Below are 15,964 nucleotides of genomic sequence, written 5' to 3'. Positions count from 1 at the left end.
TTAATTATAAACAAATTGAGATTTCTGTTACTTCGATCATGCATTAAGGCTGCTAAATTTGACACCGTTTTCAATCTGGTTTAGAAATTATTTTCAGTTGAAAACTTTGTTTTGCCATGACATTTTTGTTTTTATTATAGTCCATTTGTATTTCACTGGTACCTGTACAATAATGAGTATCCAGGGAGTACCAGACTACATTCTTAAAATTGATCACTGTTATCTACATTTTCATACATTAATGCCAAAGGGCAGTTTCACAGACTTCCTTATTGAATGTAGGGCATCAAGTTTCTTTAGTCTTAGAAACGTATTTAGAGGAATACAAACCCCTAACAGACATAAAATTTTAAAATGAAAACCTTGGTTTATCAGTAGCAATATATGTTGGTAAAACACTATGCCATGACGAGATACATCACAAAATATCTTGTTGTGATATTGCCATTTAATTTTTAAAACATTTATGAAATGTCTGAATTTGTATTGTTTCTACCATGAACCATCCCCATATCATTTTTGTAGGCAGTACACATCACATGGTTGACAATAGTTCATACTGAAGCTGGTCTATTTAAATTCTAAATAGTTACAATATTGCATGAAAAATGAGAATTGGTTTAAAGTATATATAAAAAAAACTGAATAGTTATCATAAAGCAAAATGCACATTATGATTTTTCTTATACTTTTCATGTGTTGTGTTGACAAACCTGTGCTGGACAAGACAAGATCTTACAGCACAACATTGACAAGTACAACAAAAATCCATAATGTGCAGTCATCACAGGGAGAGCCATGTTATGGGCTATCACTGAACTTTCCCGATACTTGTATATACACAGACAAATCTTTGCAGCTCAAGCTTAACATTTTTTCACACAAAGAAAATCTAAGATGCTAAACCTGTTTCTTTTTCTTATTTTTCTTAATAGCTTGACAAATATAGAAAATAGTAACAACAAAATACAGAACTTTTACCATCCCTCTTTATTCATTTAGCATACCATGATAAAAATAGTTTATATTTTACTTTCAAAAAATAATAACTTTGTTCATTATCATCATAAATACATACTGTAACAAGTGATCATTTTAATCGATCTAGATAGGTTTTGGCATAAAATGGTTTTTATTTTTGGTAAAACGAAAGTCTCAAATAAAAGTAGTTGATTGTAATTAGCACAAATTTAGTAGAGCAGGTTTGAGGGTATTTGGACATCTAAGCAATTTACATGTTTTATCAACAATTTTTGTGGCAGCTGTTGGAAGTTCCACTTGTAATAAGAATTGTTTCTAATGTTTATCAACATTGATCAGATGAATTTTCACCCCCTCAGATTTATCATATCAGTGTCATGTATACCACTTCTCATAAGCTCAAGTTAACTTAACTGAATGAAGGGTGTGGTAAGAAACAATTATTTCCTTGAATAAAACCTTCAACAACAAAAATGGAAGATTATCAAGGGAAATTCATAACATCACTAATGTTTGATTCCTTACAGTAAAATATTAAATCATTGTTTAGGCCATATCATGTTTCTGATAGTTTTGTGAAGTTTATGTCCAAGAAGAGATGTGTGAATTTCTCAAGTGACACCCTCATACTTGATTTAACATGAACCATTACACGATGCCATATAATCACATCACTTTCTCCAACAGCTGACATGCATTTATGATTAGTTGGTACAAAAAATTGCTTAAGATGGTTTGTTAAATGTTGTTGTAGGGTTTAACGCCATTTTTCAGCACACAATAGGCTATACATGGCGGCCAGTATTAATGGTGGAGGAAGAACCTGGAAAGAACCGACCCACGAGAAGCTACTGGCAAGCTTTTTCACATACCCACATTAGCCAAATCAGAGACTCGAACCCACGCAGACAGAGGTGAGATGGCAGTGATCCATAACGGAAAGCGCTTTAGACAACTCAGCCACTTAGGGCCCCTTGTTAAATGTTTTACTTCATACAATGTGCATGCACTGTATCACACACACCTATCCAGTAACTACAGAAATAGCACTGTTAATCTCCCTACCCTCCAATCAGAAGCAGACTGAGGAAATTACCACTTATAATTAAAGTGTATGACAGGAAGTATTTGCATATAAACTAAAATGTACAATGATCAATAAGAAAGTGTCAGAATTGCCCCAATGGTCCAAGAAAACCGGAACCCACTCTACATGCAATTTTGTACCAAGATGTGCGTGTCAATAAAGCAAAAGATAGCGTTAAATATTGTAGCATTTGCAGACAATATTCTTTTTGATAATACTTAATGTAATACCACCATTCAATTTCATTCAGACTGGCATAACTAAATGCAGCAAAACAAAACACTTATAAATACTTAAGTGCAAAAAGCTACGGACATTCATTTGTATCTAATACAATAAAATTGGGTAGTCTACAAGGATATATAAACCATTTACATATAACCACAAGTGACACGTATTACAGCAACATGAAGCCTGAGATCGACTAATATTGTATTGATATATTACAGTGTAATAACCTGAACAATGTTGAGTAACAAGTACTGATTTCACCAGTGTTCATTAAAAACAAGGCTTATCCTAAGGAACAAAGCTGCTCATCTTAGGTCAATCATAAATTCATTCAATAACATGATCTGAACAAGAAATACAATTTTCTAGTACGTAACATGCACAGAATGTAGATTTTCTTGGCTGGTAAAAATAGTCTAGGATCCAAGAAAAATTAAATTATAGTACACTTACCATATGTTAACACGAGTCCCATTAGCATCTTATAACACATCAGGCAAAGTTAAAGCTAGAATGAATAAGCCAACCCAGGAAGATATACTTTTATAGACTAACATGCCAGTGGAATTTTAGTGAAATTTATTGGTCACTGGCTGATTTGGTTTTTATGCTTTGCAGCACAGCAACACAAGTAGATTATTTAGTGGAGTCAATTTTGGAGTAAAATGCCTTGCCCAAGGACAACATTGTAGCTGATCCAGCTGAGTTCTTTGGTAGGATCGAACCCGAACCCTTTCAGTCATGAGTTCGGCATGCTCTGAGCCACTGCAGGTCCCAGTCATCAAATGAATCGTACAAGTTTGTTAAAATCTGAAAATGACTTAAATGCATTAGAGTCAGTCGTATTGGAGACACTGAGATTCAGCTGTGGTCACCAGTATCTACTGATAAAATCACACTTGATGTGAAAAGATGATGTAACAATATATGCAATGAACACATTCAATTTTATCCTCTACTTTACTGCCATAAATATGCTGCAATGCTGCAAGTATATACGTGATCATGAGAAAAAAGTTTCTGCAAAAAGCTACAGTTTTCCCCTGATTAAATATTACAAAATGTGGAATTATCAATGGTAATGATGAAAGGTGCTGTAAACATTCTGACTGCTATCATAAGGCTACAGAAATACTACAATGTTTGCAGCTATGACCTATAGGAAATGCGTATGTAACCAAAAAAATCAAGATTCCAAAGACGTAATGCATGATGTTGAGTTCATATAGTTAAAAAGAAGTTCATGGATTCATCAGGCGTGATTCTGAATTAAAGAAAAATAAATTTAATGGCATTCTTTTAACATGATAAAACTACTGATGAAAAAATTTCTTTACAATAGACAAAAAGTGGATTGATCATGTTAAACAAAATGATGTGCCACACATGTTCCAAGGGTGCATGAATCAAATGTATAACAAAGTCAATAGAGTGCCAAAAATGAGCTGTTAAAGCCCAGCAATTAAAACAATTGAATCTTTAGAAACATAAATTACCAAAACATTATTGGTTTGAATCTTCAGGTTCAACTGATTTTATAATTATTCGGATTTTCTAGTTATTCTCAACATTCAGTCCATTCTGCAAGTTAAAGTATGCCACTATTCAACTTCACCCCAACCCAGCTTTTAAAATACTGCAATATCCAAGGATACAGTACACTTCACATTCTCGGGTTTTACCCAGGCTATTCATAGGACTGTGTTCACACAATTCTGCATAGGTGTGCAACATTCAAGACAAATCTAGCATGAAACAAAAATGTACAGGAAAATATGTTAACCAAATTACAATGTTTTTGGCAATTTCCAGTAATCTGTTTTAGAGAAATAAATGATATCCCTTCCAACATTAATGTATGTACCATACACTTATCTAGCATGCAATGTCTGCAAACCCATCAGACCATCTTTATTATGTACACTTTTCTACAACTGCATAGTGATAAGTCATCCTCAATTTACCAATGGACAACTGCAATATCCAATTTAAATGTGACTGCATATTCACTGACAAGGTGGAATATAAACTCAAACACTTTCAAAATCATTTGCTCTTTTCGATAATTGCATCCCAACAGCAACAAAATAATTAAATAGATAGTTATGAGCTCCTTGACAAATAGCAACTAATCTGTATGCAGTAACATGTATACAATGCAGATAACATCAACTTGTATAATAAAAGCTGAAAGCTATTAACAAGATCCAAAGCTTTTCCTTAAATATGAGGTATTGCATGGAAAAAGCACCAGTGTATGTATATATACACATACATAAACATATAAATATATAAGAAATAAATTACTGGCAAACTCACAACATATTTTTCGAGACTAATTACAGGAATATATTTCAGGATAGTATACATTTCCCCTTGACTCCGATATAGTTTACCTGGCAATGATCATTACACTGGTTCCAGTGGGCACTACTGCCAAGCACTAATGTCATATAATGTCACATTACAAATGAATTACTAAAACAATTGCCGTGGGAAATGTTTCTGACATTTTTATATGGTGAGGTATAATGTCATTGCTTTCTGGATGCCCACCATACAACACTAAAAGAGAAAAGTTCCTTTGGGAGAAGATGTTGATAGAATACAGGCAATATCTCTTTTGCAATGAACTCTTGTGATTTACATGTAAATTTGCATATCATAACTATTCCTAAATTTCAGAGTAAAATATTTCATGGACTTGTCAAAATTCGACACACATATGGAGGAAATGACAATTACAATCTATATGGAAAAAATATTGAGCTACCAGTGATGTATCAGAAAGGGTTCCACTAACTAGTTTGTTCGATATAGCATTAAACTGAGGAACTTATGTTGGGAAACGAGTTAGGAGAAGATGAGCCATTCTAGGGGGACACGAGTCTTCAAAAATCATGCTGTGGAATGTTTGAAATCAAACCCCTTTTGGGTATACAAGATACAATGAATTGTATGGCGGGATGAAAAGGTTATTACTACAGGCATCATGCTCCCACATATCGATGCATGGTCCTAACTGCCTTAATCTCTTATTAAACTGACTTTGTGTAAATTTTATTTTGAGTCGGTACATGCTAAAACAAAGTAAAACACAAGCTCATATAAGCAACTAAAATGCATTAATTAACCAAGAACTTGGCAGACAATTGATTAAAAAAATTATTTAGAAAAAAAAATCTTGAGACAATTATTCTTGATGAGTAATTTGTACTAAAATGATCCAGTATTGTCAGAAGACATTTTAAGTCTTTAGTCCAAATTTGTCACCATATTTCTACTATGAGCACAGTTGTTTCACTCCAGATGTTGTGACATTTGACATAAAAACAGTCTGTCAAAGGGAGAATACTCCTCAAACTGAGCCATAAAATTTGATCACGCTCAGTTGGTCACTGACTTTTTTTATGCATTCTGAATGCATAACAACTATGCTTCTTGGCAAGGACCCAGTGTGATATTTTATGATGTACAATGTTAAGAAAATACCTGACTGATTGAAAAAATTTTTTTATAAAAAAAACATTTTGTTCCAAACCAGGAAGGAAAATGCTGAACTGACTAAAGTTTTATCCTGAACTCAGGGAATACTTTCTGAAAGAGATTCAAATTTTGTTCAATTAAGCCCTAAATTTAAAAGGAAACATCTGCAATTGGATGAAGCTGAAGGGTTATTTTTGTGGTAAATAAGAAAAGGACAGTATTCTACTGACAGTACAAGATTCAATAATAAACTAAGACAAAAAAAGAAACTATTAAAATTGATTATCCACATTTTGAATTCCCAAAAATCAACAGTCCCTCAAAGGGATTGATGCTCTATGGGGCAAAAAGAACATTCTGGAATTCAAAATAAAATCATTTCTTCCTTCTGACTGTTGAAACCATCTCTGATATTCAGTGATAAGATTTTCATACTAGCTGCTCTGAAGGACATGTGGGATGATTTCAGGTTGTCACCAATATTAGGACCAAGCTGACATCATTAGAAATCTTTTGATAAAAACCATCCTTTGGGGAGAGTAGTGGCAACAAATTTTCAAGACTGAGCCTTAAATAATTCTCTAGTCAAGCAAGATACAACTGATAGCTGTAAATTAAAACACCATTAGGAATCACCACTTTAACTGTGTCAATCAACTGTTATTACACCCTAATGAAGACCCTAAGAAAAACGATATTCTTTTTCTGATTTCTAAAGATTTTCTAACCAGTGAAAAATGTTACTTAGATAAAATAGAAGGCAGAAGATTAAAGACTCTTGAAATTTGTGTAGAATGACAAAGCAAATTTCAGTCAATCCATTCATATGCATCTACCTGTATAAAAAGAAACATAACTTATTCTGATTTGTTTTATGTTGTGTCCATGTTAGTGCCTAACTTAAGTCGCATAGTCTTGGTACATTTGAATTTATAATTAATGTACTGGATTTCATCACATCATCACATTAATGCTGAATACTGAAGGAAATATACAAGGATTTTAATTAGTGTGGTAATACATTTCAAATGTATCATTTTTGTTCATTCATAAGGTAACTAATATTATTTAATTTTCAAAGATTTTACCCCCATTAATAGCATCGTAAGTTTTTAACATGCATATCTGAAGTTAGCAAACAATAAAACTTTCATTTAGAAAATATGCTATCAGTAAAACTGTAATAATATGACTAACCACATCTGACAAATTCTATAGTATGTCTCTCTACACAAGTCATGGCTTTGAGATCATGAAGAAGTCTTGGTCTGAAGGTCATGAAACCTTAAAAGTCGTGTCCTTGAGATAATGAAATTCTTTAAGTCTTGACTTGCGATCATGGAACACTACAAGGCTGGACTCTAAGATCATGAGACTAAAAGACTTGACATTGAGATCATGAAACTACAAGTTTTAACCCTGAGATCATGGAACTCTACAAGTCTTGACCTTGAAACTCTACAAGTCTTGACCCTGAGATCATGAAACAATACAAGTCTTAACTCTAGGATCATGGAATTCTACAAGTCATGACTTTGAAAATATGAAACTGTACAAGACCTGGCTTTGAGATCTTGAAATGCTATAAGCCCTGGCCTAAAAATCATAAATCCATGACTGAGTTTCCACCATCAGCCAATCAGAAATGAGCTTTCCAAAGTGAGGTCATCTGTGTTTGGATTAGAGAAAACCAAGTTTCAAGCACCAACTGAACTTCAAGAGTCTGATTATATACAGGCTTAGTTAAGGTTCAAATTATGTAGAACATGCTATGAACTGCAAACAAAGAAGATTTGGATAAACATTGAAGATTTGGATATACCAATGCATTATGTTCAAGACATCAAGTTAATAGTGTAAACCTGACACTATGTGTTTAAGGCATACATGCCAAACCCTGATGAGTAAAAAGTGTAATCCAAGTGGACAAAAAGAGTAACCCGAGAAGAAAAAGAGTAATCCATATATATCATGATAAAAATTCAATGAGCATCTGTACAAAATGATATATTTATCCCTCTGGACTTTTAACATCAATTACTGCTTCAAGTTTTTTTATATAATTCTTTGAGCTTTAAAAAGCAACAGACTCTCATACTGTATTTCAGAACACTTTGTACCAGCTGAGACTATGAATATTTTGCATATCAGTAGAGCACTAAGTGCTGCGTTACAGAGCCTGGATGAGAATTCAGTTTTATTTTTGTTAACAATACTGAACAATCTCTTCTGCTGAACACCTAACAATATTAGACAATTTTGGTCTTGCACATGCATATTTTCTGCAATTTTGGAATTGGGAAACATCCGTTTAAACAAAAGACCAATGAAGTCTTCTACCGCTAGGGGTAGTCCATGTTCTATTAAGGACTCGGTAGATAACGCCTCTGCATTTATAAAATTCGTGTCCACAATTAAGTTTTGCTGTTTAAAAGAAGTTACCTTGGTATTGGAGTTATTAAAACAAACTAATTCAAGGTTTCTTTGTTTTATCCCCATGACCATTATTTAAATCCTTTCCACGTAGCCTGCAAGGGGCGTGAAGCTGCCCTAGAATGGAACGCTGTATTGTGTAATTCATGTAATCATCTCTGAATCAGTTTTTCATCTTTTCCTAATCCATCTATGAAATTATTTAAAAAATAATTTTGCTTTAACACGTGCATCGACCAGAATAAATCTGATGACTTTTAGCACCAAATACCTACAGACTGGTTCTGTACCAGATATGAATTAGAACAAAGAATCTACAAGCAAAGATTAAAAGTTAGAAAACCAGTCTGTTCTCATCTAACTAAGCCATACAGCTGCTATAAATAGAAACCGAGGTCAAAAGTAGAAACCAGCATGTTTCTTTGAAATAGGGCAAAACTGCTATAAACAGAACATAATAATACTGTTAAGAAAGATCATGCAAGTCTTCAGACAAGCGTACTCTTATGTCATAGTTACACAGAAGCCGTCTATTCTAGAATACGATCTGTGGGATTAATGGGATGTTAATAAAAATGAGAAAACAAATTATTAATATTTTCTGGAGGGGGATATACTGAAAACGTGTAACCTGAATACATTTATGCATAAGGCGTAATTTAGTGAAAAAAGCGTAATGGTTGGCATGTATGTTAATGTAACAGCAGATCTACGTCTATGCTTTAAATAGTTTTTCTTTTACACTGATAAATATGTTATACTGTATCTAAAATAAGTCTCAGTCTCATCAATACAGATTCCTTTGATCAAAAAAGGATTAACGAATTTAGATTACACACACACAACTTCATTGTATTCACAAATTTATGTATGTAAACTGCATTTGCAACACAACATAGACAATGATCCAGGAAAACAATGAATCAGCAAACCAAATCTTCTGTGTTTGTTTTCAAAATACAGATCAAAGCAAGCCATATTCACTATATATCTCACAATTTCCTCCACAAATTAAGACTATTTAATATCTTTGTTAATGCTTGGTTAGTGAATAGTGACTTGTGAAAAAAATTCAGCATGCGTCAGAGATTACAATACACTGTTACAGTAATCAAATACGAATTTTTCTTTTTTAAGTCTTGCCTTATCTAGAAGATTTGAGAAAGTTCTCAACTCTTATTTCAAAATTAAGGTTTCCATATGTTAAAATTTAAAACAAATGATTCTGCATCCTTTGTACTATCTCTATCACTTACAAAAATACCAATACTGTCTCCATCATCTAGATGAGTAACCAGTTGTCACATTTTATACTGAAATTTCAACTAAAAATGAATAAATACATTTTAAATGAGTTCAAATTATACAGAAGCATTAACTTCTAATTATTTAGTCCAAAAGTTGTGAATGTATTGCTCCTGCTGAACATACCACAATGGTGCATCTGATCCAAGTTCCAGCTGTTCCATGCACATTTGATATAAGAGCCATATTATCACAGCACATAAACTAGTCTCTGTCATATAGCCATTTCACACACTCAGAAATGTACAACATCTCCATTATTAGGATTCGGTCTTTAGCTATGTTTTTGTGTGTTGCCATGTTCACAACACACCACATCAAAATTATATTTTTTTTTATAAAAATAGTATTCCAAACCAGGGAGCAAAATGCCCAGTTCATTGAATTCTCATCTACAGCTCTGTTTAATGTATCATAACAAAATACATGTAAAATCTTAATGTGAAGAGATTAAAAATTTAATTAAACTGGGATCTAATCTGCCAGTGTAACAACATATGGGCGTGAACCATCTATACTCACCTATAAGATGAGTCCAACTGAGAACTGCACAGACACAGATCTGCCATTGCAGTTGTTTGCAATTTGATTTGACTTATAAGTGAGTATATATGATTTGTTATATTGGGTAATGTATATTCCAAGAAGGAAGTCACAGTTTTCAAACATGGCAACTGAGATATAAACTATCAAAACTGTGGAAGACTGAATGTTGATTATGAATTCAAACAGTTTATCCTTATTTGCCAGGGTTTCTTAAGAAGTAACAACATACAAAATAAACAATTAAATTACTGTCATTTCTGGTTAAATTGCATAGTAGAACATATTTATGAGCAAAATGAATCGATTCCTTTGGCATCCAAAGGGAACGATTTATAAAAAAAACAAGCAAAATTGATACCCCTTCACCCACTATTATCACACATGTGAAATAAAGCAAAAACAAAATGGTTCTAAATGGTTCATTACCAAGTATGTTACCCCAAAAGTCATTCTGTGATCACATGAGCTGTATGCTTAAGGGCATTTCTATGTTGCTCATGTAACTTATTTTTAATGATGAATGCGATCCTGTTATGGAGTAAATTTTGTTGTTTTCCTGGTTTTTTTATGTCAGATTAGATTACATGTTAAGCAACCACTTTCTTGGTGATTAAAACCTGCATTCATTCTGCATTCCATTTTCAAGGGTTTTTCTGAATCATGTGGTCAAGATTTTGTCCAAAAAATCAAAATCACAATATTTTAACAACGTAAAAAACCATTTAAAAAAATGCCGTAATGGCACATGAACCTAATCAGATAATGTACATATGCATGACAAATTTATATGTCAATGGTTGCATAATTTAGCAGTGGAAAAATAAAAAGAATTTCATTAAAAAAAATGGTACTGATAGAATAAAACAAATAACAGGCACACCTTATGCAAATATCTGGAGATGAACATAATTTCTGAAGAAAAAAATTACATGCCAAAATGCTGGAATTTCTTCAACTTGCCCAGAAATAGATCATGTTAGGCATTTTCTGCTATAGTGTACATTTCAAATTTGGATAATCTGGTGGAAACAATACAGTGAACCAACATCCCAAGTACATTATGTTGTACAACTATTGCAATTACTGAACAACACTGTAAAGTAGTTTATTCACCAGGGAAATGTGTGAAAATGTATGGTACTGCAGTGTGTGACATTAAGTACGAGATTATATCGGCCTCACAAAGGTTTTTATTTTTATTGTCATTTTTTTGTTGCAAACTAAAATTTACAGTTTATAATCTCAGGGCAGGTATTCTCAACTTCTGAACAGGAAAAAGAAGCTTAACTTGAATTCCAGACATTTTGACAGCAAACCTTTAATTAGAATATAGTTAAATTTACAGAACATTAAAAAAAAATCCTTACTTGCGTGCCATATTTTAATGATGAATGTGTACCCTAAGTATCACATCTAATTTTTTAATTATGAGCCTGAACCCGAGTTCCTTGCTCAAAACGTTGAATGAATACGGAGTCAGGTCTGGTATTTGTATTGTTAGCACATGTTCCGACACAAATGAAACTAAGTGTTTTGTTAGCATTCAAGATTAATAATACTGGAAATACTACAGCTTAGACTATTATGTCCTTAAAAGATGCACAATGAAAAGAAAATTCAACAAGAGGTCTAGGTGGATCTGGTATTGCTCACCTGGCTGACATTTGCCTCATAATCCCAACACAACACCAACTTGCCATGAAATCTTAGTTACAAGGATGCTTTCAAGAGACATTTTTACCAATGCTGTGGTTTGCATATGAAAACAATTGTTTCAAGATTTGTTCATTTTTTATTATTTTTTATCATCCTCTATATTTAGTGGTAGGTAGCATAATTTGTCCAATACGGAATGACTAAGACGCTTTAGGCCAAAGTTGGTCAAATTCTGTTCAGCAGTTCTTGTGAGATAATGTGTGTAAATGTTTTTCAAAAATATTAGTGATGTGAGATCATTTGTACAAATCTGCTCTAAAATGTTTCAATGCAGAAATTATTTAAATGCTTACATTTAGTAACATATATAATAACGTCTGTATGAATCTGACAAGTCTTTATGATGGAATGCTTTCTATCAGGATGACTTAGATTCTATGCAGCAGTTAAATGTTTTTCTATTTTTAGTAACTGTCAACATATTTGATAGGTCAGCACAGATTAATTTCTACAGATTTAAGTTCTTCATCCCAGGATGCTTACTAGAGGGTGTGGACAAATTTCTTTTCAATGGTTTTGGAGAAGAAGTTGTTTCAATATGTTTTCTGTTTTCAGTAATGATGGCCATATTTTGATGGCAAATCAGCATCAACTGTACAAATCTGAAAGCCCTCAATGCCAGGATGAAGTCTGTTAAATTAGTCAAATTCTGTTTCTGAAAAATCACCTTCAATTTTTTATATTCACAGGAACAGTAGCCATAATTGTTTCAAGATTTTTCTTCTGTTTTTAGTAACAGTGTCCATAACTAGTAATGAATCAGCAGCATTTTTAAATATTTGCAAGGTCTTCATGCCAAGATGCTTTTTCCATTTTAAAGAAGCTCTTTAAAGTCTCTTCAATTTTTGGTAACTATGGCCATATTTTATGGCAGACTGGCATCAGTGGTACAAAAACATGAATGCAATCTATGACAATATGCTTTGTTTAAAATGTGGTCAGACTGGCATCAGTGGTAAAAAAACATGAATGCAGTCTATGACAATAAGCTTTATTTAAAAATGTGGTCAGATTAGGCTGAGCATTTACTGAGAAGTAATTTAAGTCTTTCTATTTTTAGTGACAGTGCCAATATATTATGGCAGATTAGATCTTTACCATAAATCTGGAATGTCTTCATGTAAGAAAGTTTCCAATCAAGTTTGGTCAAATTCAATTTAATATTCTGCATAAGTCATTTCAAGGGTTTGCTAATCTTAGTAATTGCATACATCAGAGAATCAGCTGTACAAATGTGAAAGTTATTCAACACTTGTATGCATGATTTCAGTGACATATCAAATTCTGTTCAGCAGATTTAGATCAATAACTGACTAACATTTTGTTATTTTTAGTAATGGCCGTCATATTAGATGTCTGATTGGTTCATTTATAATAACTTTTAAAGCTTTCACAACAGGATGCTCTCTGTCGAGTCTGGTCAAATTCTATTTAACAGTTTTGAAAATTAAGTCAGTTTAGGGTTTTTCTATTTTCAGTATTATTGGCTCTGTTTAAATGAGGATCAGCATCATTGGCATAAACCTGAAACATCTTTGAGCCAGGATGGCTTATGTTCAATTTGATCCAATTCTATTCAAACATTTTTTTTAGATGATGGTTATTTAATGTGGGGGAGGAGTCTTTTAGTAAGTGACAATACCACATTGCATATTGGCATCGTTTGTATAAATCTTTAATTTCTTCATGCCAGGATGATCTATACTAAATTTGGTCATAATTTGTCCAGTGGTTTTTGACAATATGTATAATATTGCAACTGTTGATAGATGTACAATACATAATGCATGAAAAACACTGAGCCAAACCATATGCTCACTTGGCCTCACAGTATTAACTGTCATGGCTTAAGCATTTATCACATTAAAAATATTGTCTGTTTCTTCTTTAAATTCAAATTGCCCTCCCAGAGTTAAATGCTATAACAATATTTTTAATGAATAAAAACAAAATTATTCAATATATTAATAAAAAATTTGTTCAATGATGATTTCCTATTTGATAGTGTTATAGTTCTATTACACCTTTCCTTCCTTGCAAATATTTCACCATATCTTGACCATTTACGACAACATTCCGTATAAATACACAAGCTATAACTCCCATCACACCTGCAGTCACCATATATGAAACGACTGACCCAGTAATGTGCACAACATATCCCATTAATCCTGACAAGACCACTTGGGACAGGAAGTAGGCACTGTCCATCATTCCCATATCTGTGGCAATACCACGGGCAGGAAGGAGAGGCGGTTTATTCCCAGATATATCTGGCTGTAGGGTGTCAGAGAAGTACAACTGTAAAAAAGAGAAATTTAATGTAAAACTTATTTATTTGCACAATAATGGAAGGTCAAACACAGGTGTAAATTTGCAAACATTTGCAAGGATTTATATCAATACTTTTCTCATTATAAAATTGCCCGCTAAATTAACACATTATTAATAATGTAATTAAATCTTTATTACATCTGACGTGGTAAAAATATACTTAAAACTTGCAAAACTTATGCAATATTTATCCTTACTGAAGCTTCTTGAAAATAATACAAAATTACTAAACATGATATTGAATGTGACTTCAAACAAGGATTTGGTAAAGATATATTAAAAAGATGCAGCTACAATAGCTTGAAATAATATTCCATAGGAACTGTATGACATATCAGCATGCAATGAGAGGTTACGGACACTAAAAAGCTATCAAATTATTAATGGTACACTGTTTTAGTGCAAGTTTTGGACCGACAATATCAAGCAAACAGAATGCATTTGCTAAACATCTGCCAGCAGGTAGCTTTGTCTATTACACACTGTCAGTCATCAACCCCAAAAATTACCCCTTATTCTATCACCAACACTGTGTTTTGATTCGCACCTGTTGACAAAGGAAGAACCTATAATGCCATCAGAACACATCTGTAAGCTAAAAAACAGAAATCATATCAAATAATATACACATCTAACAGTGTATAAAATCAAATATCTTCTACAAAAATGCATGTACATGGGCAACTGGCAGCTTTCTTTTCTACTTTCATAAAAATATAGGATACATTTTCCCAACAACAAAGGACAGATATGGAATGTGTTCTGGTTTTCGCATCACCATACAGCAAACTAACTCTACCATTTATTATTGGGAACATATATACATATTTTAAAAAATTGATATTGATATATATAATTTTAGAAACCATTCTCATATTCTTGGAAGGCAGATTATAGACGCAACTTCGAAGGAAACTCATAATTTTATTTAGAGTCGGTTGATTGAAAGATGCTGAGCAAAAACAACATAAAAAGGTTAATACAAAAAATAACGTTAAACATTAAATTAAAACAGATAAATGATCAACAGCAAAAACTTACAAGCAAGTACACAAGATTCAAATCATAAGTATCCATTACTCCCATGAAGTTTACATTTACTATTAGTGGAATAAGGGCTCATACAAAACCAAGACACAAATGGCAGTCACTGCTACTAATATTTCTAAAATTTCATAATTTCAATCCAATTTGAATCTGATGCATAATAAATTTAGACCTTTACTTTCTTTTCACTGAAAAGTATTTTGCCACTTATAGGTCTGGTTCGGAAGAAAAACAAAAAAGGAGTGGACTAAAATTGCATATCTTCTTTGTCTTAACAAGAGAGTCGTGAGAGAAAAACAAAACCATGGTTACTACATAAGCTGTATGCAGAAAAGACAGATTAATTCTAGTGATTAAAAGCATCACCTGAGAGAAACTGTGGAGTACAAAAACATTCAAATAGATTAACTGAAAGCAAAGTGGGCTGCAGAGGAACACAAGATTAGTAAAATTAACCAAATGCAAAGTGGATTGCAGAAGAACCAAGGATTAGCTTAAATGGAACATATATTTGCAGATCTGCACATTTGCACTTGGTTAATTTACTTTCCTTGCATTTTGGACCTTATCTCAAACTTTCCTTTCAGGTTGAGATTTGCCTTAAAAATATGCATTTCTGTTCAACTTTCTAACATCTCTCATAAATTATCTTTCTGCTTGCTTCTTATAAATTAATATCCACTTCTGTCACCAGGAGCGGTTTCGCTTGTTTCCAACAGTTTGTTTTTCTTCACTTGTCGTTTTTCTCATTTCCTTTGATTTTAGCCAATCAGTTACTATTTCGTCAGCCTTAAATCA

General features: G+C 32.8%; 1 protein-coding gene across 2 annotated transcripts in view; it reads right to left on the bottom strand.

The window, feature by feature from the left end:
* Window positions 1-971: 971 nt before the first annotated feature.
* The window catches only part of LOC149785162 (solute carrier family 45 member 3-like), a 66,940-nt gene continuing 51,947 nt past the window's right edge, over window positions 972-15,964 (bottom strand). For both annotated transcript variants that reach the window (XM_089978945.1, XM_089978946.1), the window contains exon 3: window positions 972-14,086. In XM_089978945.1, coding sequence (XP_089835071.1) covers window positions 13,793-14,086 — 294 coding nt within the window. In that variant the 3' untranslated portion in view covers window positions 972-13,792. The remainder of the gene's footprint in view (window positions 14,087-15,964) is intronic.

The sequence above is a fragment of the Sinohyriopsis cumingii genome, chromosome 13 (genome assembly GCF_028554795.1).
Source record: "Sinohyriopsis cumingii isolate HCF-2022 chromosome 13, ASM2855479v2, whole genome shotgun sequence".
NCBI lineage: Eukaryota > Metazoa > Mollusca > Bivalvia > Unionida > Unionidae > Sinohyriopsis > Sinohyriopsis cumingii.
Note: the sequence above shows the minus strand (reverse complement) of the source record. Positions and strands in the feature narration are given on the sequence as shown.